Below are 24,612 nucleotides of genomic sequence, written 5' to 3' on the forward strand. Positions count from 1 at the left end.
CATCCCACCGTTGGCTCATTTTTTTTTTTCCAGTGGGGATGAGAAAGACGATGAATCAGCCCTATTATGGATTCATGTGCATTCCCTGTTTTCCCAACGGTCACCTCAAACAGCCTCTGTCCATCTGCTGCTACAGTGCCCTGCTGCCTCCCTACCTGTGCCAGCCCCCCGTGCTTTGCAGGCTGGTCCCAGCCCCTGCTCCCGTTCTCCCAAAAAACGGAAAACATCTTTAAAAAAGGGAAAAGCAGCAGAAAGGAAGCCCTCCGCCTACACAACCACGGACACGCTCCTCGAGCTGTTGAGCTTGATTTTCCTCTGGTGACTGTGCCTGCTTTGGACCAGCCTTACTCGTTCTAAGTAAAGAAAAATGTGTCATTTCCAGGAGTGACTTATTACTAATGACACCATCACTGGGTTATGTGCTTCATGCCACAAAAACCTGTCAAGCACTTTTAGCAGCCTCCCATTTTAAGTGGTGATGGAGGGGAAGTTGCTTGATTCAACCCTTCGGTAATCTAGGTCATCCCAGGCTCGGCATATTTTTAAGCTGCTCCAGTTAATATCCCTTTCTTCCACGTGCCCTTCGCCCTGACACCGGGGGGGTGGAAACACCGCAAAATCCCTTTCTGAAAGAAACCACCCAAGATGGGCAGGCAGGGCAGCGCTGGTGAAGCGAAATGGCTCCGGCGGGCAGCTGCCTGTGTGCGGGCAGCAGCGCAGCGCTCCGAGCCCATGGCCCCTTGTTCTCCCCGCCGTCCTCGCCCGTCCTTGCCCCGCGCACTCTCCTCTGCCCGCTGCCCCCCCCTGCTCCCGCAACCCGGCGTCCGAGGGCGCGGAGATGCTGGCGGCAGATCCTCCTGCCTCCCGGAGCTTTCCTCCTTCCCTCCTCCGCTCCGTCCGCGCCCTCGCCCAGCTTGCCTTGACGGCGATGGGTTCAGGGGAGCCCGGAGCGGTCCCCGCGGCCAGACAGTCTCCCCGGATCCCGCACCGAGCGGGAGGGCTGCCCGGCGCCGGGGCCGCTGCAGATGCCTCTGCCCGTGCAGGCAGCCGCTCACCTGCCTGAAGGAGCTGCCCTGTCCGTGCAGCTCCTGTCCCAGCCCGGCCGCCTCCGCCAGCGCCGCGCACATCGCCCCTAGCTGGGCACCGGCCATCGCTCCGCTCCGCTCCCCTCCGCACGCTCCCCGCTCGCTTCCATCTCCCCGCTCGCCAGCTGCCTGCGCTCTTTGTATGGCCAGCACCGCGCTCCGCTCCCCGCCGGCCGCTCGGCAAAGGCGATCTCCGGCCCCCGGGCAAAGCGGGGCTCCGGCGGCGCAGCCCCCTCTTCCCGCTCCGTCCCCATCGGAAGGAAAGGCGCCGGGCCGGCTGACAAACCTCTCTTGTCCCTGCTCTCCTTCATCCTCCGCACCCTTATTTTCAGCTTCATCTGCCCCTCGCGCATGTCTGTCCAGAACTGGTCCTCGGAGGGAGCAATCATTACATCCACGGGCATCCAGGCAGCTGGGCTGGGCTGGGCTGGCGGGGGCACCTCTCACCGCCGCCAAACAACAGCTGGCGGGCAAACAAAATACTAAAAAAAACAAAAAAAAAGCGCCCCTGCGGCAGAGCAACGCCAGCCTCCTCCCGGCTCCAGCCTTCAGGCTGAGAAAATAAAAGCCATAAAAAAAAAGCCGAGCGGGGTAGGGGGGCTCGGCGTAGCCCCCTTTCCCCGGGCGCCCCCCTCTCCGCCGCCCGCTGCAGCCCGAGTGAGCTCAGCCCGGGAGCAGCCGCCCCATCCGCCGCCGCGCTCGCTGCGCGCCCGTACCGCGCTCATAGCTAACGGGTCAGGCATGCGGCCGCATTCCTTACTCAGCACACAGACACGCAGCACAACGCCGGGCTGACATATGCTTCTCTCCCCGCTTAAAGGCGCAACCGCGATTTTCTCGCCTGCCCAAAGACCCCCGCAGCGAGCGGCCGCGGCGGGAGATGGATCGCTGCACCACGCCGGCTCCGGCCCCGCGCAGTTCATAGGGGCACGGGAAGGTGGTGGGAGGAAGCTCATGCCCACACCTCATTTTAGCACCTGCCAGGGCGGTGTGCGATCAAACCCCCACAACGAAGGGGAGATGCAGCACCACCTTCCATCCCGGCTCCCTGCTGCTCCTCGTACCGTGAAGGCACCGCACGGCTGCACCCTCTCCCCACAGCGGCTCCTGGCAGGACCAAGGTGCATCCCCTGGGCGATGTTTAACTCTGAACCCCAGCACCAGGAAGGGCAATGCCGTGATCTCAGTTTCCCAAGAGGGAAACTGAGCCACGAACGATTAAATAACTTCTCCCAGGCTCTCTGCTGCAGGGCAGAGCTGGAGACAAGACAGCAGGTCCCTAAAGACCAGCTCACCTTGTCCCTTAATATCTCCACTGAGAAAACCACCCAGGAGGATGCTCATCCTGGAGTGGTCCCAAACAGCTGGAGATGGATGGGTCCCAACAGCTGGCAGGAGAAGGGGCTGCTGGCACTGGCCTGCTCACACCTGTGCATGGCCATGTCAGATGGAGTTATCTGCCTGGTCCCAGCAAAGAAGGACCATGGTCTGGAGGTGATGTACCCTCTGCCAAAGCCTTCTCACATGCAAAACTCCAGCAAGAGGGGACATATAGGAATGGCCTTTCCTGGTCTCACTGGGGGTCTATCCATCTCTAGTGGCTTCTGAAGCAGGTGGGAAGTGAGGTATTTTCTTCTTTGCATTTGTTCTGGGGGAGAAAATTACTTGTTCCCCGCTTCCCACCCGCAGGACTCCTTAATACATCTCCACACAGCTCCTTACGAGTTTATTGGTCTGAGCCCAGGCCTCCAGAAAATCATTCAGGATTATAGTAAGCGGGGGAGAGAAGGGGGGGCATGTATTGTGCCTTTGAAAATCTGAAGCTTTATGGGCTGAAAAACCCCAGGCTGAGCCATATGTGAGTGACTTCAGTGTTTTTCCTTTGAATGACATCACATGAGATGAGGTCATTGGCATTAACTAAGTGCTGTCTCCTCCCCCCCACCCCGAGCGGAGCCAGCCTCCTAACGAGCCTTGTTGTTGTAACAAATATGGTTTGATTATTATCAGATGTGGGTCAGAGGTTGGATAAAATTCAAAGCGCGCTCCAACTAGGCTGGAAGAGAGAAGCAGCCTTCCCCCACAAGCCATGCTCGGGAAGTGACTACCACAGCAGGTCCCCAGGGGGATCTGTGGTCCCCCACATTTGCCACCACTGTCACTACAAGGGAGGGCACATGATGCTGGTGGCCAGGGCCAACGCTTGCCAGGGATGGAGATCCCTCCATGTCCCACTGCCACTGCACCAGCAGTGCTCTACCCATGCTGATGTGTGATCCAGCTGTGACCTGCTCTGGTGGCTGTGGGTCTGCTTGGAGGGGACCCAGTCACTCTACTGGGGTTGCTGGGTCATCCAGGGGCAGTGGGCAAGGGGGATGCTGCAAAAAGCATGTGGTGAATACTCAACCTGCCCCTGACCCAGAGATGCGCAAACAAAATTTGCCTTTCCTCACTGCCCTCTGGTTGTCCATCTCCCTCAGGCTTCCAAGAGCCCTGGGCACAAGTTATTTTGGTAATGCCAGGGTCCTTCAGGATGTGTTTGGACTGAGATTTCAGTTCAGGGCTCCTAGGAGCACCAGGTGGGAAGCTGGGCATGACACCACCAAGTAGACCTCAATGCAGGAGGTTTACCAGGGTCCCACATCCCTCTGATCCTCAGCAAAAGACAAGCAAGCACAGATAGCCAGCAGCCCCCTTCCTCCACCAGTGTAAAGTCCAGCCACATGGAGATGCAGCCACCATTCCTTAGGCAGCATCCTCCTCTCTGCTCTCTCCCCATTTTCTTCACCCTTTTGCCAAAACCAGTATAGGGATTTGCCAGGGCAGCTGGCAAACAGAGCGATAAAAGGCAACATGCATAGTGCAGAAATACATCCATGTATCAGCTGCTGCCCCTTGTTCCTTTTTCTCAGGTGCTCCTCCTGGCCAGGATGTTGCCCATCCTGCCTCCCACCCCTGTTCAGCAGACAGGAGGTGCATCACCCAGGGAGAGCCAGCCTGGTCAGCCACACTTCACTCTTATTACCACAGCACTCACTGGAAAAACATCTGCTGCCATGGGTTGGAGCCACTCATGTAATTCTCCTGCAAGAGCAGGGAGCAGGTGTCCAGCACCTACATACCCTGTCAGGACAGTGCCTATAGCCTGGCACAAGCCCAGCTGGGCAGGGCCAGTGGTTCCTCTCTCCGCCCAGCACTGGGACCTGGTAATAATTGCCAGTGACGACCTTTTGCAGGCATGCAGCACAGGCCCAGGGAAGAGGGGGAGGCGGATGAGGGGAGGCAGATTTCTCAAAAGGAAGGAAACTGTAACTGGGCAGTGGCTCCTGTCCATCAGGATCTCTTACTGGGGAAGTTGCCTTCCTCCCATTGACCTTCCAGAAATGAGAAATTAAATTACACAGCAGTTTTCTAAGGCATAGCAACCAGAGGGTTGCTCTTCCCTTAGCCCCTTCTCCTCTGTCCCACTCTGCCTTTGACCCTTTTGCTTGCCTTTTCTGGGTCCAATGGTTAAAAACATGGCCAGAGGAGGAGGGGAAGCTCCTGAGGGTAATTATAGAATCGGGAAAACAAGTTGTCTGACGACAGCGTTGCTAAACAGGGAGGTTTAGAGCATAGGTCTGGAATACAATCAGCCTTGCACATACATGACCTGGCTTAACCCCTCCCAGGGATGCAGTTACTGGTCCCGCCGGGGCCGAAAGCCTCCCAGGCATCTCCTGGTTGTGGTTCAGGGTGAGAAGGGGGCACCTTACTCCACTCCTGTGCCTTGGACTGAGGAGACTGGGAGCACTCCTTAGGGCACCCTCCAGGCTGGGTGTCTGACGTTGGATGCCAGCACCCACTGAAGAGGGGCTAGAGGGCAAGAAAACACAGTCCTGCCCTGGCTAAAATGGTCCCAGATGACTTTGCTGTAGGAAAGGAAGCAACTCCCTCAGGGATGTTTTGCATGAGAGGAAGGGAGGTTCAGAGAGTTACCTAAACCTCCAGGATTGTAAAAATCACAAACCCTGGTATTCCCATTTGATTTTTAAAAAAATGCCTTTCCCTCTAGGCCAGTATCAGCGTACTACCTCTAGTCCTCTGGGCAGTCAAAAGAAAACCATCACCACAGGTAATCCCCATGCACTTCACCATCTACAGCCTGAAGAAAAGCTGGATGTAAGCCCCTGCACAGCCCTTCTTACCCTTCTTCCATTCCTGACCATCATGTAGGCAATTTTAGATGAAGGACAACCTGAGTCACCATTCACATTATTTACAAAGCTGGTTCTTCAAAACTCCCAAACTTGAGAAAAGCAAGAAATTGAGAGTCCTATGGGAGTTCTTTTTCCTGTCTCATCTCCACACTCCTGATTCATACCCACACTCCTGCCAGCCAAGCACCTGCTTCTTTGGGTTCATCACATTCTGCAAGGGGATGGAGGTGGCCACAGGTGGACAGAGGCACTTGCAGGAGGTTCAGAGACAGTAATTAGACTTAAAGGAAAATCTTGTAGGTACATCTGATGGATTCATGCCAGTAAGTCCCCAGGTGCTCTCAGACATCATAGCCCTAATGCTTGACCTACAAGGGCACCTTCAGGCCCACATACTGAGCAGAGGCTCTGCTGGAGTCAGGGGACAAAACCCACCAGCTAGTGCATTCTGCACATGCTGTGTCTCCAGCAGACACACTCAGGGCCCTAACTCAACAGGTGAAATCGTGATGCTGTGCAGAGTGGGTGATGAGGAATGTGACCATCAAATCACGAGCTGCACTCAGGTCCTGTCTCCCCACTCCCATCAGACAGCTTGTGACTGATGAACCCTGAGATTCACTCACATGGTTAGAGCACTGTGCTAATGACACCCAAGGATGTGGGTTTGAGGGTTTGATTCCCGTATGGGTCATTCACTTAAGAGTTGGACTTGATGATCCTTGTGAGTCCCTCTCCACTCAAAGTATTCTGTGATTCTCTGACCAAAGTGTGGGTATGTGGGGTATTTTCTTTCTTTGGTTTTAGTTTATTTTTTTTTCTTACATTGAGTAAAGACACCTCAATCCTGGTTCTGGATCCCACTAAGCTTTTATCTTCAGCATATGCCATTACAAGCTTTGGATGCACATGCTGTTACTCCAGCCTCTGAGACCTGGACTGAAGGCAAGCCCCCTCTGCCCTGCCCTGCCTCTGCCCTGCTTTCACACCTTGCCTAGCTTGGCTTTTTTCATTCATCTTCTCTTTTCCTCCAGAACAGCTCCAGCCCAGTATGTTTCAAGAGGAGCAGGAAGCAAGGGAGATGTGTGGCTGGCATGTGGCTTCTCACCAACACGACACAAGAGAGCATTACAGAATTTTCAGCCAAGGATGAGAAAAATCATGTTCAGTCACCCTGATGTTTAACCTCTTTTTAGGACTGTCCCTATACAGAAAAAAAAAAATAAAGAAAAGGTGTTTTTTCTTTCCTTCTTTGGTTTTTTTAATTAAAATTATCTATCTCTGAGTTCTTGTGTCTAAAATAATTCCAGCCAGCGCTTCAGTGCTAAACCCACTCATGCCTGGGCAGCCCAAGTCAGCTCCTGCAATGGAAATCCCCTTTCCTTCTTCACTACTTCTTTTTGCCTGCGGCAAAGTCACCTGTCTTTGGTAGATTCCTCCAAAATCCCCAAAATCTCAACCCCCACCCAGATCACTGCAGCCATGCAATTACAAGTCTCTGCAGCGGTGCTGGATGGCCATGGCACTGCCGGGCTGGAGAGAACCTGGGTCACGGCCAGCCTGCTCACTGAGGAGGATGGCGAGTGAAGGGCTGGGAGGGATTTGTCGCTGATGATATTGTTACATTCTTTCCGAATCCTGGGAGTAAACAGACACTCCAAATTTAGAAAGAACAGGACTGGAAAATTTAAACATTCCTTGAAGAATTGGTACAAAAGCGGGGGGAGGGGGGCGCCGAAGATGATCTCACACGCGCTCCCGAGCCAGATGAAAAGCTCATGACTCAAGTTCAGAACGCAATTGAGGGGCCTGTTTCAGGTCTGAGCACGGCATCGCAGCAGTGGAGCTCCTCCAGCACACAGGGGGAACTGCAGCAAAAACAGCCTCTGTGGTGCAAGGGGGGTCCCGAGCCAGCCCCTCAGCCCTGGCTCTGGGGCCACCACTGCTGGCCACACTGCCATCCTGGTTTTATCTCCAGCTGGTGCACGGCTTCAAGTGTGAGAGAGAGAAGCCCAGTGCTCAGCCTAAGGACCAGAACTAGGGACAGGATAGGCCCCTGAGCATCATCTGGACCAGCATCCCAAGCCCTTGGCTGTTGCTTTTAGCCACTGAGCAGGAGTAAAAAAAAAATCTCCCCACTGCCCACTGCAGCTGGACAAATGGAGAGGAGCTGGTGAAGCTCAGCACCCACCAGCTCAGCACCACACACAGCCCTGGACAGGCTCCAAAACCAGAGCTGGCACATGGGAGCTGTCAGGGAGCAATGGAGCCACACTGCTGCTGCTGCTTCATAAGCAGATAATGCCTCTCAATAAAAACCAAGTGAGTGATTGCAAAGGGGAAGAATAAGGGAGGAAAAAATATAGCAAATTTAGGAAAAAAAAAAGGAAAAAAAAAAAGCCAAAAAAATGCAGAAAAAAAAGCGCAAAAAAGCAAAGGTTTGTGCTGAAGTAAACAAAGGTTAAAGAACAGTCAGGCTCCTGCAGGAATAGCAGAGCTGGGCTGGGAGGGAGGGGGCATTACGTAATGCAGGAAAAATGTTGGCTCCATTCAGTTTTCCACCACTTCATGTGATGTCAGGAAAACCATATAAATCAACAGTCTTTCTGCTCCCACGGATGGAGGGCAGCAAGCAGCACTATTTATACTTACACAATTAAAAAAAAAAAGAAAAAAAGAAAAAAAGAAAAAAGAAAAAAAGAAAAGAAAAAAAAGAAGAGAAGCTGATGATTTCCAAGACTGGGAATAATTGACTCAGATTCTTCCCTGCCAGGCACTGGAATTGCTGCTTCTGGGCTGTTAACCCTTGAGGAGTCCCTGGCACCAGTCCTGCCACCCCCAGCTCCCTTGTCCTCACCCATCAACCTCCATCTACTGCTTCAAGGGTCAGAAGGTCGCTGGCCTGGGGGTGAGCAAGAACAGCCAAGCCTGGTGTTTGCACGAGATGAGGACATGGAGACACAGACCCCAGCATCTGCTGGGGCTGAGAGAGCTGGGCAGCACAAAGGGGCTGTGCAGGGCTGCCACACTGAACTGGGGACCCTTGGGACAGCTTCCCTGGGGTAATGGCATCCACTGAGGGACAGGCTGAGATTTCAGCAGCCCTTGCCAAGCCACTGGGGTCACAAGACACCACCAAGGAGGACTGAGGCACCTCTTTTGAGACACCAAATGGGTTGGGGCGGGACAAAGTGATAGAGGCTGGAGTGGACAGACCGAGGGGTTAAACCCCACAAGGGCAAGGGTTAAGAGTTAGCCCCACTCACACATCCTGCCCCGGACCTCCCAAGCACTTCAGAGTTGCCTCTACACCAGCCTGTTGCTGCCCACACCACAGGCAGGAGGAAGCTGTGCCTGTCAGCAAGCGTGCCCAGCCTCCCCTGGATGCTCTGCACAGCCATTCCAGTCATGATTTCCATGTGAAACACGCCACCATGACCCAGTGTTCTACATTTCAGCTCCAGTTTTTTCCACCTGCTGGTGGCCCATGTTCCACATCAGGCTGAGGCCCTGCTGCGCTTTTAATTTGGGAGGCTTGAGCTTTGCTTGGTGCCTAGCACACCCACACTGCTGCTTGGGGCCCATGGCTCCTGCAGCCCAGGAGGATGGAAATGGCTGTCCTGATGATGGAGGAGGTGCGTGCCCAAGTGGGGGACAGAGGTTTGCTGGCAGGGGTTTGGTGGCAGTGTGCTGATGGCTGAGGGGATGGCACAGTGCTGGTGCCTGCTGTGCATGCAGCTGGGGGGCACTGGGACTACAAGGCTCCCCAAGGCCTCCACTTGTCTTAAAGCAGGAAAAGGCTCCAGGGTTTTCAGGGCCATCTCACACAGCCCTGTTCATCTCCAGGAGGACTCAGTGTGGGGGGCAGGGGTTTGCAGCCAGTGTACAGCACTGCTCTTCACCCAGCCCTCGGAAAGTGGCAGTGGGTCAGGGGGTGCCAGGGTCACACCACCAAGGCTATTTCCTGACCCATCCCCATGACTAAGCAGGTTCCTTCCCAGATGCAACCAAATCCACCCTTTCCTTCTCCTGCATCATATGCCAAGCTGTGTCCTAGTTTATGCCACGGTGACCTTGGAACCCCAGGCACAGCTACTGAGGCAGGCCAGGGGCTGCCATAGCCAGCTCAGGGAGGCATCCTCCAGCACTGGCCTCAGCAGAGCTCCTGCAACCCAGGCCACAATAATTAGCTTTAACGTGATTTTATGTAGTCCCTGCTTGTTTTTGTTGCTGGAACCGGGAGCCAGGGGGTTTAATCCTGCTGTGTCTCTGCTCTGTTCTCCCCATCACAATGCTGCTGTTCAAATTCAACAGCACTTACCCCTGCCTTGTATGGGCAGGGCTCCCTGAATGCCACTTGCCCGTGCTACCCTGCCCCCAACAATTGCCCTTTCCCAGGGTCTGTCACTCAGTGGGTATGGCAATTCCCTCCATCCCTGTGGTGTCCCAGGGCACAGAGGTTGGTAGCCTCTGCCTCAGCCCCAAAGCAGTATCCAATTGTCACAGGATGAGGACAGGCCTAGGGACAGAGGTGATTCCCATCTCTGTGCTTTTGGCACTGTTTAAGAGTGTGCCTGAGCTCAGTGGGACTGAGGGGCTGCATGGGGCAGTGCCTGCCCACCCAAGGACAAGGGTTTCTGCTTTCATCCATGGGCAGAAAGCTCAGGGGTAGGCAGCCATCAGGCCAGATGCCCAGCTGTCCCAGCCAGAGGGAATCAAAGGCATCTTCAGCTCTCCCTCAGGCAGTTCCCTGCCTCTCTCTTCTCCTCTCTGCTGGGTCAGAGCTTTTCATTCATCAATCACCTGCCTCACTGCAGAAGGGCTGTATTTAGGGCAGCACATGCCTCCTCCTGCCTGCACATTTGTGCCCAGAGAGCATCATCTCCAGCAGACCCTGACTCACTCAGTGATGACCCTCTGACCCTGCCATCCTTCTCCTTTCCAGTGCATCCATGGATTCCTTCTCCTGCCCTCCCTTTAACAGCAGCAAGAGGGAGCAGAGTGCCTGAACCAGGTCTGGTCCTTGGCACATTCACCAGGGATGAAGCAACACAGGGATGGGAGAACAAAGGGCAGCTTTTGGATGGCTGGATCCATGCCACCACAACTCCTCTGTACCCTCCTCTTTCATTCACCCCGGCTGGGGGGTGCAGCAGCAGGGAGACAGACAGTGCAAGGAACGAAGGAGGACACAGTGATGGCAGTGTGGGCTGAGCCTCCTCAGCCTGCAAGCAGGGCTGCCTTCCTTCACTACAGCCACTGGTGGCCGGGGAAGAGGGTGGACATGGACACAGACAGCCACAGCTCCATCACTTCAGGCTAAGGGCATGAATGCCCCGTAGCCTGGAACATGAGATGAAGTGGTAACTCAGGGCTCCTACCTGTGAGGATGGAGACACTGTGGAAACAGCTGTCCAGCTTGCCCAGGAGGATGGAGAGGAAGCTGTCAGCAGCCAGGCCGGTCACATCCCGCGTGCTCTGGTCGTAGACCACCACGTCCTGGTGGTCCTCTGCCTCCACCTGCAGGGGAGCATCAGAGAAATGGGCATCAGAGAAATGGGCATCAGAGAAATGGGATGAGCACTGAGGATGCTGCTGTACACACTACCACAGGAAGCAAAGCTGAATTTAGTGGTCACACAAGCAGGAAATTCCAGCTCCACACCATTTCCACATGCTGGTGTTGACCACCAAATGGAGTGTCCAGCCAGGCTGGGACTCTGCTCCATGGATACAAGTGAGTGTGTCAGTAGAGGTGCCCACTGGCACATCTCACCAACTATGAGTGCTTTCCAGCATCCTACCCAAAAGAGGGTCACTCCTCTCCATCCCTCCCTCTCAGCCTGCTGTTACTTAACTGCATCCCAGAAATCACCACAACTTCTTCCACCACTTCCTCCCCAGCCCTCAGATACTCTTCCTCAGCCTGGTTGGTGTCACAGGGACAAGAACACAGGGATTTGGGAGTGGTTCTGCAGGCAGGGGTGCTCCCAGAACAGCCCTTGTGCAGCAGCTGGAATCAGTGGGGCTGGATCAACAGCTCTTCAGGGTTCAGCCTGGGGGACACCATCTGTAGCGCAGTAACACCTCTGTAGGCACCATGCCTCACTCCAAACCTGCAGATCACCCCTAAGGGCTGAAGAAGAGAGAAAATCTCTTCTTTTGCTTAGTGGATGTTCAGGGTGATGCTCTTTCTTCCTTTTCTAATGTGTGCTGGGGCCGACATACTGCAAGGATAAACTGGGAAGAGGAGAAGGAGCTCCTGAGCTGCTCTCATGTGATTTTATGTACCACAATCTGCCCCTAGCTGCCCACCACTGCAGGGATAAACTGGGGGAGGTGACACGGTGGGATAATCTGCAGGCAGGCAAATGTCTGCAGGCAGGATTCCCCCCATGCCCGGTGATGACTGGATTGCAATGAGAGTACTCAAGGCACAGCTGGACACTCCCACACCTACCTGAAGCTCCATGCCCTAAAAGAAGATAAAAATCCTCACAGAGGCATAGCTCAGTTCATCTGCTGAAGAGCTGGATGTATGGCACACACCTGCCCTTCCAGCCAGCAGAGTAAGGCACATCCATCACATCATGGGAGGAGGGGGAGGCAGCAGCAAGCAGGGAAGGAGGGAATGTGTGCAAGCTGCTCTCTTCTCAGCTAGTGCTGGAGCTGCCCATTGGCCACCCTGTGCCAAGCCCTCTCCAAAATGTCTTTAGGAGACCACTTAAACAAGGTACCACTCATAGACAGTTGCCTCACTTTGCTGTCTCACTGCCAAGCCCTACCTCACCACCAGAGCAGATTCGCTCAGGGCTGCCGTCATTATTAATGCTGCTTTCACACCCTGCTGCAGGTGCTTCCCTGCTCAGCAACGTGAGCACCATCCAAATAAAACTGCAGGGAGCACAGATTTAGCTGAGCTCATCACATCTCTGCGCCGCAGCGGAAGGACAGCCCCGCACCAAGAGAAATCCCCGTCGGGGCACCACGCACAGCTGTGCACGAGGAAGGGGGGGCTCAAAACACCCACCTGTCCCCAGCCTGGCACCAGGCCTCAGCAGGATGACAGGAGGCATGAAAGGGCAGGATAAGAGGGAAGGGAAAAGGACATGGGAATTCTAAAATAAGACACTGAAAAATGACTGAAGCCACCTGAGATAAGCCAGATGAGGATCTACCCCAGCATCTTTTCCACAGCCAATCCTGATGCAGGACTTTTGTGGGAGGTCATCCAAGCACAGCTGGAGGGAAACACGGTGGCTGACAAGCCAGTTAAAAACCAGGAACCCACCAGTTCTCAGCAGCTGGCTAGCCCTTCAAGGCTCCCTAGCACATCCCAAAGACCCAGTTCTCACTCTGAAGCCTCCTGCCAGCAACAACATCTTCCCCCAAAAGCACACTGAGGCAGAAACCACTCTGTGGTGAGGCAGGGGCTCATCTCAGCTACACCAGGAGCCTGCTCTCAGTCCAGGCTGAGGAGGCTGCAGGAGAGAAACCAGCCCTGGCTGAGCAGCATTATCCCACAATAGGATTTAGCGTTCCCTCCACATGGTAAGGCTTTGTTTGGGCCATTACTGCAGGGTTGCCGAGCGACGGCAGAGATGTGCAACACGGTTTACATCTTATTAAAGTTATAAGGTTTCACTCAATGTAAATGCCAAACTGTTGGAGTCCAGGGCATCCCTCTGGGCGCCCTGGGAAGTCACAGACCTCGGTAGAGAGGCCTGGGACCCAAAAAAGAGGGTCTGGGGTCTGTGCAGGGGGATTTGCCTGGCACAGAGCCCAGGAAGACACAGGCTTTGATTTTGGTCCATGAGAAAAACATCCAACAGAGAGAAGAATTGCAAGTCACAAAGGTGTTACTGAGAGTAGTGTAGTTATCACTGTGCAGAAGATTTTGTAGTTATGGATTTTTAGAATGTAGATGCAAAGGGACAAGATGGTGATTTTAGGGCAGTGCCCTGGGTTCTTCTTCTTCTCCCTTGGCATCCATCTTCTGCAGTGACGTGGGCACAAAATAGTTTCAGTGGATTGGATCAAAGTAGAAATGACCGTGTTAGTATAGGTGATAGACATTGGCACAGAATTGTAAACAATGGGTACGTAGTTATCTGTATAAGAGGTAGCGACCTCCCATCACAGGGGGGAGTCGCCTTGTGTCCGAGCTGCTGTGAACACCATGGCCGGACACAGGGGAAGGGGAGTCGCCTTGTGTCCGAGCTGCTGAGAACACCATGGCCGGACACAGGGGAAGGGGAGTCACCTCGTGTCCAGGCTGCTGTGAACATCTTGGCCGGACACAGAGAATTGTAAGATAAGAACTAATAAACAACGCGAGAAACCAGAAAAGCAAGACCTTGAGACTCCTCATCATTCTCGCGCCGAACACCGAGCACCGAGCTCAGCACAGAACACAGAGACACAGAGTCAGACAGCAGACCCTAAATCCTTCAGAGGTCAAGAGGGAAAATCACTCCCTTCGTGCCCACACGAACCACCAGCCAGCCTTGGAATCTCGGGTGAGGAAACAACCGGATTAAAACCCCGAGACCAAACAAGTGCTGGCCTCACAGGGCCTGGCTGCAGAAAATATATACCTGGCTTGCTGGGCTGAGGATACCTGTGGGAAGGTCCTGAGGAGCCCTCATGGAACATACAAGGAGCCTGCACCGCTCCTCACCACAAAGGGAAATAAGACAGAGATGTTTAATCAAGCACATGGGTGTCCCATTAATCTCATGCCCTCCTGAAATGCCCCAGCTCTGGCCTTAAACATAGGGAAGCTAAAAGCTGACTGGGGCAGAGGAGGAGGGTAAAGCTGAAGAGATGCTCCATAGCAGGTTCCTGCTTTTGCCAGGTGCTGGCATAGGACATGGACACAGCTGACAACAGAGGTATCCTTCTGAGAAACAGCACTTCCACAGTGGTTACTGTGACCCCAAGACTGATGAAGTAACCCCAGGCATCACCCTCCACACAGGGTCCCCACATCCATCTAGCAAGGGGCAGCAGGGCCAAGATGCAGCAAGTCTTTTGACTCCAGGTAGATGCAGAGTGGAACTTTCAAACCCATGGATGCCTTTGAAAAACTGCTGGCCCACTCCAGTGCTGGAGATGCCCCAGAGCAACTCCCCAAGAACAAACCTCCTCCCTGTAAAATCCTGGCTGGAGAGCTATGACTGGCCTGGAGCCAGGACCACCATGCCAACAGTTCCAACCAAACCCCAGCTGAGACCATCAACTCAGTGCCTTTGTGCCAAGCCCTGTGCCCCACATCACCATCCCCAGCTCTGGCTGGAGGTAACTCCCATATGGACATCAATCCCCAGCAGTGGGTGGTTCAACACAGCCTGGGTCCCAGCTCTGTCTCTCCCCAGCTGCCAAGCAGGAATAATGATGCTCTACAGGTGATCCAGGCTAAGATAAGAGTGAGTTATTATTATTATCCCAATTACTACTGACACCTCAGTCACGTATTGTTTCAAAACACAGTGAATCACCCCACTGAAATAACAGGGCTTCCATCAACATAAAAAGCAGCCAGGCACATGGCTCAAAAATAAGCCCCGGCTTTCCCTCAAGCAAAACAGCTGCTTGCAGAGCCAAGCTCTTAATGCAAATAAATAAATATTCCCATCACCTGAAGAGACCCTTGTCTTGCCTCAAAGCATGGCTGTAGTTGCTCTGGGTATTGCTCCATTTCAGGAAGTGAGAAGTGGTTGAGAGGTGGACTTTCCAGGGGGATCTTGAAGAAATAAAATTTTCAACATTTCTCTAAAGAAATGCTAGTGCAAAACCCAAGCGGGAATTTCCCATAACCTCTGCTCTCCAAACTGCACTGAGGAGCTGAATTATTCCAGTTGTTGTTGGAATTTATTATTGTGAGAGTTTATTATTGTGAGCACTGGGAGAAGGGTTCAAAACCAACCAGAAGCAGTTATGTTGGTGCCATTTTTGTGTGGAGGGAAATGTGAGAGGAATTGCTGCTGCAGCTTTTCCCAGACTGGCCACCATGGGAAGATGGTCCACACCAGGGCTTGGGGAGCAGTGACTATGGCAGCTGCCATAATTGTAGGATCATAGGCATAATTCATTGAAAAAAAGAAAAGGATTTTACAGGATTTTAAAGGATTTCTCCATTTCTTCTTTTCTCCCAAATGGTCCTCTCCTCTCTTTGCTCCAAAAAACCCCAGCAGCTGCTGTTATCCCACAGCATCACTCCAAACTGCAGCCCACAGAAGCTCTGCTAATGGCACCCTTCCTTAGCAGCAACATGGAAAAGAGAGTAAGCACTGGGAGAAGCAAATTAGATATATTCTCCCATCCCCTGCTGCCAGCACGCAGGCAGGAGGAGCGGAGTTGGTGGCCAGATGGGGTTTGCCCACATGCTTTGCCCTGTATCTCCTTCCCAAAACGGTGAACACCACCCTTAGAATGGCTGGGATGGGATGAGCAGGTTCGGCTCTCTTTGCTGGAGGCGAGGAGCCAGGACTGCCCCTGGCTGCCCGGGCAGCCCCATGTCGCTGCCATCCGCCTTTGTCTGGGCAGCCCCGGCCGGCCGGGAGCAGGAAACAGGAGGAGGGCGGGAGGCCCGTCAGGAGGAATAATGGGGCCGGACAATCGGACAATCGCGCTACTGATGTCACCCTTCCTGCCATCTGCTCCCCACGCCAGCCGTGCCCCCCGCCCCCAGCCCCGGTGTGGGGAGCCAGGGGCAGAGCAGGGCTGGGGGGATTGACCAGTGGAGGCAGAAAAATTACACAGGCTATCAAAGGTCTAAATCAGCTCTCATCATCCCCTTCTGAGGATCTGTGCACCTCGAGGCAGCAAATCATATTGATTTCTAGGGGTCCCAAAATACGGTCTGACTGAGATGGGAGGTGGGGAGAAGGAGAAAGGGCAAGAAGAGAGCTCAACATCCCAAAATGCAAACACACAAGTGCATGCACAGAAAGGCTTGGACACCCCAAGCCTCAGCCACCACCCCTGCTTTATGCCAGATGAGAATACGGCAATGATCCCCTCCCAGTCCCCCTCTCCAGCTTCCCAGGACAAGTGGCTTAACCTCTCAAGGGTGTCCTGACACTTAATTACTTCCTGGGCTGCATGTGCAGGGAGAGGCAGCAAGCGGTGGGCATGGCAGGCGCTGTGCAGAGCAGCAGCAGCAGGGACAGGCAGCCTCCTTTCATGGACGTGCCAGGAGGGATTTCTGCCGTATCGAAAAAAGGAATTAAAGACGGTTGGCAACGCCTCTCTCCTCTGCTCTTCCCCAGCATCCCTGGTTACAATCACATCCCCAGCCAGTACGTGGACTATTATGCAATGATCCAGGAGCCGGGAGAAAACGATCCTTCTAAGCTCCTTCTATGGGGGGACAGAGCAGGGAATGCCAGGCAGGACCAGCCGGCCCCTTTGGGAGCCCACTGCTCCACTGCAGCTGGCGAGCTGCAGGTTTGCAGGCGGATGGCATCAGCTGATGTTAACTCTCCCCTTCCCTATCCTCCTCCTCCTCCTCTTCTTCCTCCCCCTGCGCATCGCTCGTTGTGCTGCTGCTGCCGCTCCACGTGACGGCGGCCACTGCAGAGGTGACCCTCGCCGGGAGGGGGGCGGCCGCTCCGCTCTCCCCGGAGCTTGCGAAAAACTGATTATTCTGCTTTATTCTCCAGGGGATTTAAGAGCGGCTAAAGCCGTTCAGGAATCAGTCCCTGCAATCCCCTCCAAATCGCCCAGCCCAGAGCATCACCGAGGCAGATTGGCGTGAGCCGCCCCCCCCCCCCCGCACTGCCAGTCCCCTTGATCCCGCGGGGTGATGTCACCGGCAGCCAATGCGGACAGCGGTGGCTTCTCCGGGTGCCGGGGGGGGCGACACGACGCAGATGGCTCCAGCTGGGCCCAGCATTTGATTAATCGCCTGAATTACCCTCGCTTTGCCATAAAATTACAAGGCGGGAGTGGGGGAACGGTGGGAGCGGACGGGCAGGAGGGTGGGCTGTGACAGCAGCCATACCTCGGATGGGGAACCATCCTGGGGCTCGTCCCGCGGCCACTGCGGGATCCACCGGCACAGCCCTGGGCAGCATCCCGGTACCCACTGACACAGCCCTGGGCAGCATCCCGGCCCCCACCAGCACAGCCCCCGGGCAGCATCCCGGCCCCCACCGGCACAGCCCTTGGGCAGCATCCCGGTACCCACCGGCACAGCCCTTGGGCAGCATCCCGGTACCCACCGGCACAGCCCCCGGGCAGCATCCCGGTACCCACCGGCACAGCCCTTGGGCAGCATCCCGGTACCCACTGACACAGCCCCCGGGCAGCATCCCGGCCCCCACCGGCACAGCCCCCGGGCAGCATCCCGGTACCCACCGGCACAGCCCTTGGGCAGCATCCCGGTACCCACCGGCACAGCCCTGGGCAGCATCCCGGTACCCACCGGCACAGCCCTTGGGCAGCATCCCGGTACCCACTGACACAGCCCCCGGGCAGCATCCCGGTACCCACAGGCACAGCCCTGGGCAGCATCCCGGTACCCACCGGCACAGCCCTTGGGCAGCATCCCGGTACCCACTGACACAGCCCCCGGGCAGCATCCCGGCCCCCACCAGCACAGCCCCCAGGCAGCATCCCGGCCCCCACCGGCACAGCCCCCGGGCAGCATCCCGGTACCCACAGGCACAGTCCCCGGGCAGCACCTCAGCAGAGGGCACGACCCAGCCCAGGGCTCTGCAGGGACACCCGGCACTGCTCCGGCCGGGGCTCCAGCCCAGCTCCGTGGCTCAGAGCCACCTCTATTATTTAACCAGGAGCGATAGAGAGAAGCCTGGGAGAGATAATATGCCATGACACCGGATAAGAGCTTCTGGCGTCACAGGGGAGGAGGATTACATGTCCCTGAATGGAGTTAGAGATGACAGTGGGGAGGGGAAGAGTTTTTAGCAGAGGATTAAGTTTACAGCTCCAGGAAGCTTTGGGGGGTTGTTTGCCGTGGTGAGACAAGTCCTAAGGCTGATATACCTGTTAGACTTGCCTGGGGAGGGCTCCTGAAGCAGGGAGCCACGTCAGTGGGGTGGGGGCAATGAACAGGTCCCCGAAGACAAATGAGCTCATACTTTAGTTCTCCAAAGGGTGTCAAAGAGATGCTGGCAGATACCGAGGTCAAGGGATGGAGGGGAAGGATCCATGTATTCCTATCCCTTTAGGCAGTCTGCATCCCACAAGACAAGAGGGTGTGAGCACCCACCACGAAAGGTGAAGGTCAGATCCCTTACCTTCATCTTGGAGGCAGGCTGGATGAGCTCCGTGATGGAGACCTTGTCCTGCTGGAGCCTTCTCTTGACCAGCTTGGAGCAGCAGATGTTGACAGAGCTGAGGACGTGCCAGGAGTTGTACTCCACGAAGGAGCGGCTGTCGATGACCAGGGTGCCCTCGGCTCCGTTCCTCAGGAGGCTGGCCAGCTTCTTGGGGTCCATCACCTTGCGTGGGAGCCTGTCCCCAGCCATAACGGGCCAGTCCCCTCTATGGCAACGGGGGAGCAAGGGGTGCAAGGGCAGGGCGGGGACGCCAGCACCCGTGTCCCCAGGGGGAATGAGCGAGGGGTGAGGGGTGAGCAGGGCAGCACCCGTCCTATTCTCTCTGCTCACGCTGCTAATGCCCAGAGTGCCAACTCATTGTGCTGAACCTGGAATGAGAAGAAAAGAGATGACAACCCATCAGTTAGGCAGGATGACATCTGGATGTCTTCAGAAGACTTTAAGAGTGCAACAACAAGCCACACTTTTGAGGTGTGTTCTCCCAGCCTGCTGGCATGTGCGGCTCCAGAGCTGCCCAAGCCAGGGGTTTTCCTTTTGTATTTAATAGCCCTCAGTGGAACTTTCTTCCATGAATTTGTCTAATTGCTTTTTGAAGCCATGTCAGCTTTTAATTTAGCAGCCACAGTGGCCAGTGGCAGGGAGTAGAATGGCTTGCCAGTTACATCGAAGAACCTTCCCTTGGTTTGCTCAGAATCTGCTAACTGATGGCTCCTCCAGGTGACCCTTACTACTTGCACCAGAAAAGACCACATGAGCCTGTTCCCTAATCTTCTCCACAGTTCTTACCACATTTAGACCTAATTTAAGGAGCTTTTCAGGTCAAAGCATCTACAGAGCCGCCAGTTACACAGACAGACACCTTTTGCCACACTGGCCAGCCCTGATGTGCCATGTTTGAGAGCCAGGCACATCAGGGACCTGCATGGGGCAAGATGTCACCTCCTTTCCCTGTTCCCAGTCCAACAGTTTGCACTTAATTTGCTTTCTCTGACCTCTGCCAAGCCCAGAGCTAATGGTTTCACAGAAGCAGCTTAGCTCAGCTCCAAGGTTCTGCTGCTGCATGGTAAAAGCTAGTTCAGGGCTCATCACACACACCACCAAATCAGGTTTACTCACTCATGTTCATCACTTTGCACTGGATTTCACCTGCCTGTTTATCACCTACCCGTGCCTGCTCACCGGTATCTTTGCCTCTTGGCAAGTCAAGGGAAGACAAGAAATAAAGTTGACCTTTAGTCCTGTCTTCAAGAAACAGGCCAGGCACCAAGGCAGAGGTGCTGGGAAGCTGTACTTGGACTGAGATGGCCCGAGAGAGCCTTCTGCTTTTCAGCATCTAACATGCACAGAATTAGAAATATACAGGAGTACCCGGTATACAAATACCCTGTGTTTCCATCTTAGGAGCTGAGGGGGGTCAAGCCCGGTGCTCTCTGAGGTGAAGAACAAGATTCCTCCATGTCCAGCCTGTGAGGACTGCTAGAGCAGTGGGCAGGCCAAGGAACATTCAGCTCAGGGTGTCCTCTTAAGTTTTAATGGAACACGTCACTGCAAGTATGTTTTAATGGCATTAGGTTTTAATGCCATTGCAGTCATTCAGAAAATAAGCCTGGGCTACTACCAGGCTCCTCTTGTTCCTGCCAGAGGGTGTTTTAGAGAGAACCCACAAGCAGATTCATGGAAGCTTTAATGCATCTGAATTAGGAGGACTATGAATAACGTGCCTGAAAAGGCCAGTGTAAAGATTTTCATTGACCTCTGCAGGATCAGGATTTGGTCCATGGGCCAGAGGAGGCTTACGAGTCACACTGATCCGAGTAAGCCAGCAGTTCCCCTAAGCTCCTCCACCTGCAGGCACCTACTGCAACGGTAGCTCAAGATACAAAGAAGATGCTTGAGTCAGACACGCTACTGTGTGACATGGCATGGACCCCAGTTGCCAGCCACCAAACCAGGAGGACACTGCCAGCTTGTAGGAAAAGAATGGAAAGCCACAGAATGTGGAGATGGGAGTTCCAGCATTTGCTCTGGTTCATGACTCCAGCACGAACAACCCAAACTTCCCTGGTCTACCAGACCTGCCTCCCAAAGCAGGAGTAGATGTCTCAGGCTTCAGCCTCAGCATCCAAGCTCCCAACAGGAGGCCACATTAAGATGTGCAGTACTTCTCTGCCCTTATATCACACCCCTGCTGCCTCCGCCAATGTGTTAATACGAATTACGGGAGGGAAAAAAAAAAAAATCCCCTAAAAGCTGCGATAGTGACAGCCCCTCCTGGCACAAAGCATTTTGGCAGCCCCGTGGCACTCTGGCATGGCTGTGCCCGGCCCCAGGGAGCGCTCTGCAGCTCCTCGCAGCAACTCCAATTAGACCAGCCCCTCGGCGGGCGTCGGGCGGTCCCCCCCTGCAGGAACCCCGCTCCCCCCAGCTCTCCTCAGGGGGCTTAAAAATTGAAACAGTTCTAATTAGGGGGTCTGAGGGGGAGCGAGGCTGGCTCCTGCTGGGATATGACACACCTCATTACGTTGCTACCGCCTTGCCAGAAGCCCCCCTGCTGTCCCTTGGCTATAGAGCCAGGGCACTCAGAAAGGATGCAAATTAGCCAGCTTTTCCCCTTTGTCTTCCTTTCACACCCCACTCCCCAAATCACTTTCTGCCTCCCTTACCCATCAGGACACCAGGCTGTGAATGTTTTTTGGCTCTTCCAATTACATCGAAGAAAGAAAAAGGGAGTAGAAGGAGTTGACAGACAAAAAACCTCTAGAATATTACTTTGGCAGAAGGATGAGTGAAGTGTGAGGAAGGAGTAATCCAACATTGCAGAGCTCCTCCGGATATAACATAGTATCCAATCTCCAGATAGTGAGCAAGAAACTTTCAGGGTGTCAGACACAGAGGGGTCTAGGAAAGATAACAGATCATGATGACCTTATCACTCTAAAAGAAACCAAGGCACAAGAGGCCTTCACAAAGTTCGGCACATGACCGGAACCTTGGGTGGAAGAGATTGGAGAAGACAGACCAGGTTTCCCAAGTCAGCTAATCACTCCCCTCCTGCAGAACAACCAGATAAGCCTCTGCAGCACATGTGACACATCAAACAGGTCCCACTCCCAGCTCCACCCAAAAGATGTGGGGGGAGGCAGAATTAGGTGAGTCTGTTCTGCCCCTCTTTCTTTTCCAGGGGATGGACTTGGCCAGCTCAGTGTGGTCACAGGGAGTTGTAACCTTGGCATTAGAACCAAGACATGGAGATTTCTCTGTGTAGGTTTAGCCAGGTCAAAGGCAGACAAGCAACTTCTCTGACAGCAACCACAGGGCACTTGGAAGCTAGAACTGCTCATCTGAGGATGAGCTAGTTCATCCCCAGATACCAGCAAGAGGCTTTGGGAGAGCTCTGAGACCTTCACAGTACCTTGCAGGCTGTGTATGAGATGGTCTCTGAGAAGAATAAGCTGTAATGTCCCCATGCCTGGGAAGACCAGAGAAGAAGGATGTCTTTCTGCTTCTGCTCAGATGGGTCAGAAGGAAAACTGAAGGAAGAGGCTTAGCCATGGAGCAGTGCTAAAGGAAGAGATCTTACCCCAGTGAGAGGAGACCAGGGAAAAAGGTTAACCTGGAACCTAAATTAAGGTTTCAGAAACATAGCTATGTTCCTCTCTTATCAGTTTATTAAAGCCATCTTAATCTTCTTGAGTGTTCCTGAAGAACATTATCATAATCCTTTAATCCCACCTCTCCCTGGAGTGCCTGTAATGAGGAGATGGGCACATGGCTTAACTGAATGGGGACACCCAGCAGGAGAGGCCACACTTCAGAGGGACAGAAAGATGGGCAGAGAGATTAGCAGAGGGTTGGGCCAACTCAATGGGATTCTGTCCCTGGTGTCACCTCCACAAATATGTGTGTAGGTGAGGGGAGCTGCCACACGAGTCACAAGCATGGCAGAGATGCACACAGCACAGCAGGCTAAGGGCAAATGTTCAGCCTGGCTGTGACCTTCTTCTGGGCAGGTCAGGCAAGAGAGCAAGAAAACCCAGAATACACCTCAGCCTGAGTCTGTCAATGTGGCATGAGAGACCACAGGAACTCATCCCTGTGCTGGCCCAACACAGATCACCCAGATGGAGGCCACTTCCCTCAACTGCTCCTTTTGCACAAGGCCCCCAGCTGGGAGATGTGATATGGGAAGGGCACAGATATGGTTAGTCTTTTACTGGAGACATCAGCTGGAAGGGCAGCAGGTCTCTACAGCAACCCCAAACCTCACTAACCAGCATATCCACTCCTTGCACCAAGCTAGTGTGGTGTCCTGGAGAGCTCTACTCTCCACAGGCAGCCCCGTCGAGGAGATTCTCCCCCCACTGCCACAGGCAAGCCAGCCTTGCTGCAGGAACACATTTCCATCATGCCTGTGAGGCTGGAGCTACAGCAGGCTCCATGGGATGCTCATCCCAGAAGCACACTCATCTGGTGGTGTCTCCACCTTGAGTTTACCAACGGATAGGAGCACCCCAGGCAAACATTTGTTTATTTGCCCCCAGTAATCTGAAAGTAGCCACTCCTGAAGGACTGCCATCTCCACCAGGGACCCGGTGGTACTGACTTAAGTGATTTGGCTTTTCTCCTTGCAGCCCTGGGGGCTGGGGGAAATATCTGTGTCTTGTAAGCCCTGCACTGAGATGCTGCCTGCCCAGGGCTCCTCCATCCACCCAGGTCAGTTCTGCAACCAGCTCCAGGCTCACTGCTGGGATGCTGGCAGGACCCCACTGGACCCCAGCTCTCCAGACACTTCTTAAGATGCAAACCGCAGCATTTTTTCCAAATCCCACACCCATTTTCCTCCCTCATCCCTTCATTTCTTTCAAGTGCTTCAGCACCGAACAAACTCCCCTCGGCTGGCTCATGCTGTTTGAGGGATTCCTAAATCACAGGACCATTACTAATTATTATTATTATTTTGCAGCAGCAATCAGGGACGCGGGGCTCATTAACAAGTTAGCACCTCTGGTTTCCCTGGAAACCCGCAGCTGCCAGGCAACGGCAGCTCTCCGGCCCGAGGCGATGCTACTGCAGCGCCTTCAGCTCATTCCCAGAAAGATGCTCGGGTTGGTTGATGAACCCAGCCTCGCCAATGGGATGAGGTTAGGAAACTCCAGGATGTGTCCCCTGCTCTATCCCATCTGCTGGGAACCTCAGCCCTTCTTCACGATTCTGTTCTGCCACTCACAGCATCATCACAAACTGCACAGCGGCTCCTCCCTCCCAGCGAGCCATGCAGGCTTTCTCCAAGGGCGAGGAATTTGGAGCATAATGATTCCCCAGAGTAACAGTGGGACAAAGCTGTCAGGTGCCTGCAGCAGCCGTTTTGGAGGTGATGTAACTGATGACGATTTCTCAGCAGTTACTCAAGGTCCCTTTAAGAGGCAGCACAAAAGATTTCTCTGCTTGACGATGGAAAAATGGAGTTGTTGCTTTTTTTTTTTTTTTTTTTCCCTTTGCTCCTTAAAAGGAGGCTGGGAAACACCACTAACCACATCCACTAACTCAGACACAGAATCTGCTTGTCCACCTTTCCCTAGTGAATCTCAAGGATGGGGAGGAATGACATCTCCCAAGCCCCAGCAGTATGAAGATGTAGGGGAGATAGCAATTACTTCCCTGGTGTCAGCCAAGCCAATTTGAGATCCACTGCTCTTTCCTAACCCCTGCCAACCACATGGCAGACAGAGGACTCCCCCACAGCCTCACCCACACTGATCTTACACCCCCATCTTGGCTCCCTGCACACCCCAGGCACATTCCTCCTGGGACAAGAGCTCCTGCACATGCCTCTCTATGCAGGGAGCACTTCAGCAAGGAGGGAAAGGGCAGCATTCTCTTTTTCCCACAGCACATCACCCAGAGGCAGCCACTGCACTTTTGCCAGGGTTTCAAGCTTGCTGATCTCATGATTTCTTTAATTTTTTTTTCCCTCCTCCTTTCTGTGCCGCAGTCTCCTTTCAGTTCCTGTAGGCTGGAAGC

The 24,612-nt window shown here is 54.1% G+C and overlaps 1 protein-coding gene across 5 annotated transcripts in view; it reads right to left on the bottom strand.

The window, feature by feature from the left end:
• Positions 1–24,612, bottom strand: part of DUSP8 (dual specificity phosphatase 8) — a 48,405-nt gene that overhangs the window by 14,704 nt on the left and 9,089 nt on the right. For 3 of the 5 annotated variants that reach the window (XM_083864336.1, XM_083864337.1, XM_083864335.1), the window contains exons 2-3: positions 18,550–18,959; positions 10,666–10,804 (exon numbers count right to left, since the gene is read on the bottom strand). In XM_083864336.1, coding sequence (XP_083720462.1) covers positions 10,666–10,804; positions 18,550–18,780 — 370 coding nt within the window. In that variant the 5' untranslated portion in view covers positions 18,781–18,959. The other 2 variants (XM_083864338.1, XM_083864339.1) reach the window with 2 other exon arrangements.

Source organism: Zosterops lateralis (assembly GCF_965231275.1).
Source record: "Zosterops lateralis genome assembly, chromosome: 6".
NCBI lineage: Eukaryota > Metazoa > Chordata > Aves > Passeriformes > Zosteropidae > Zosterops > Zosterops lateralis.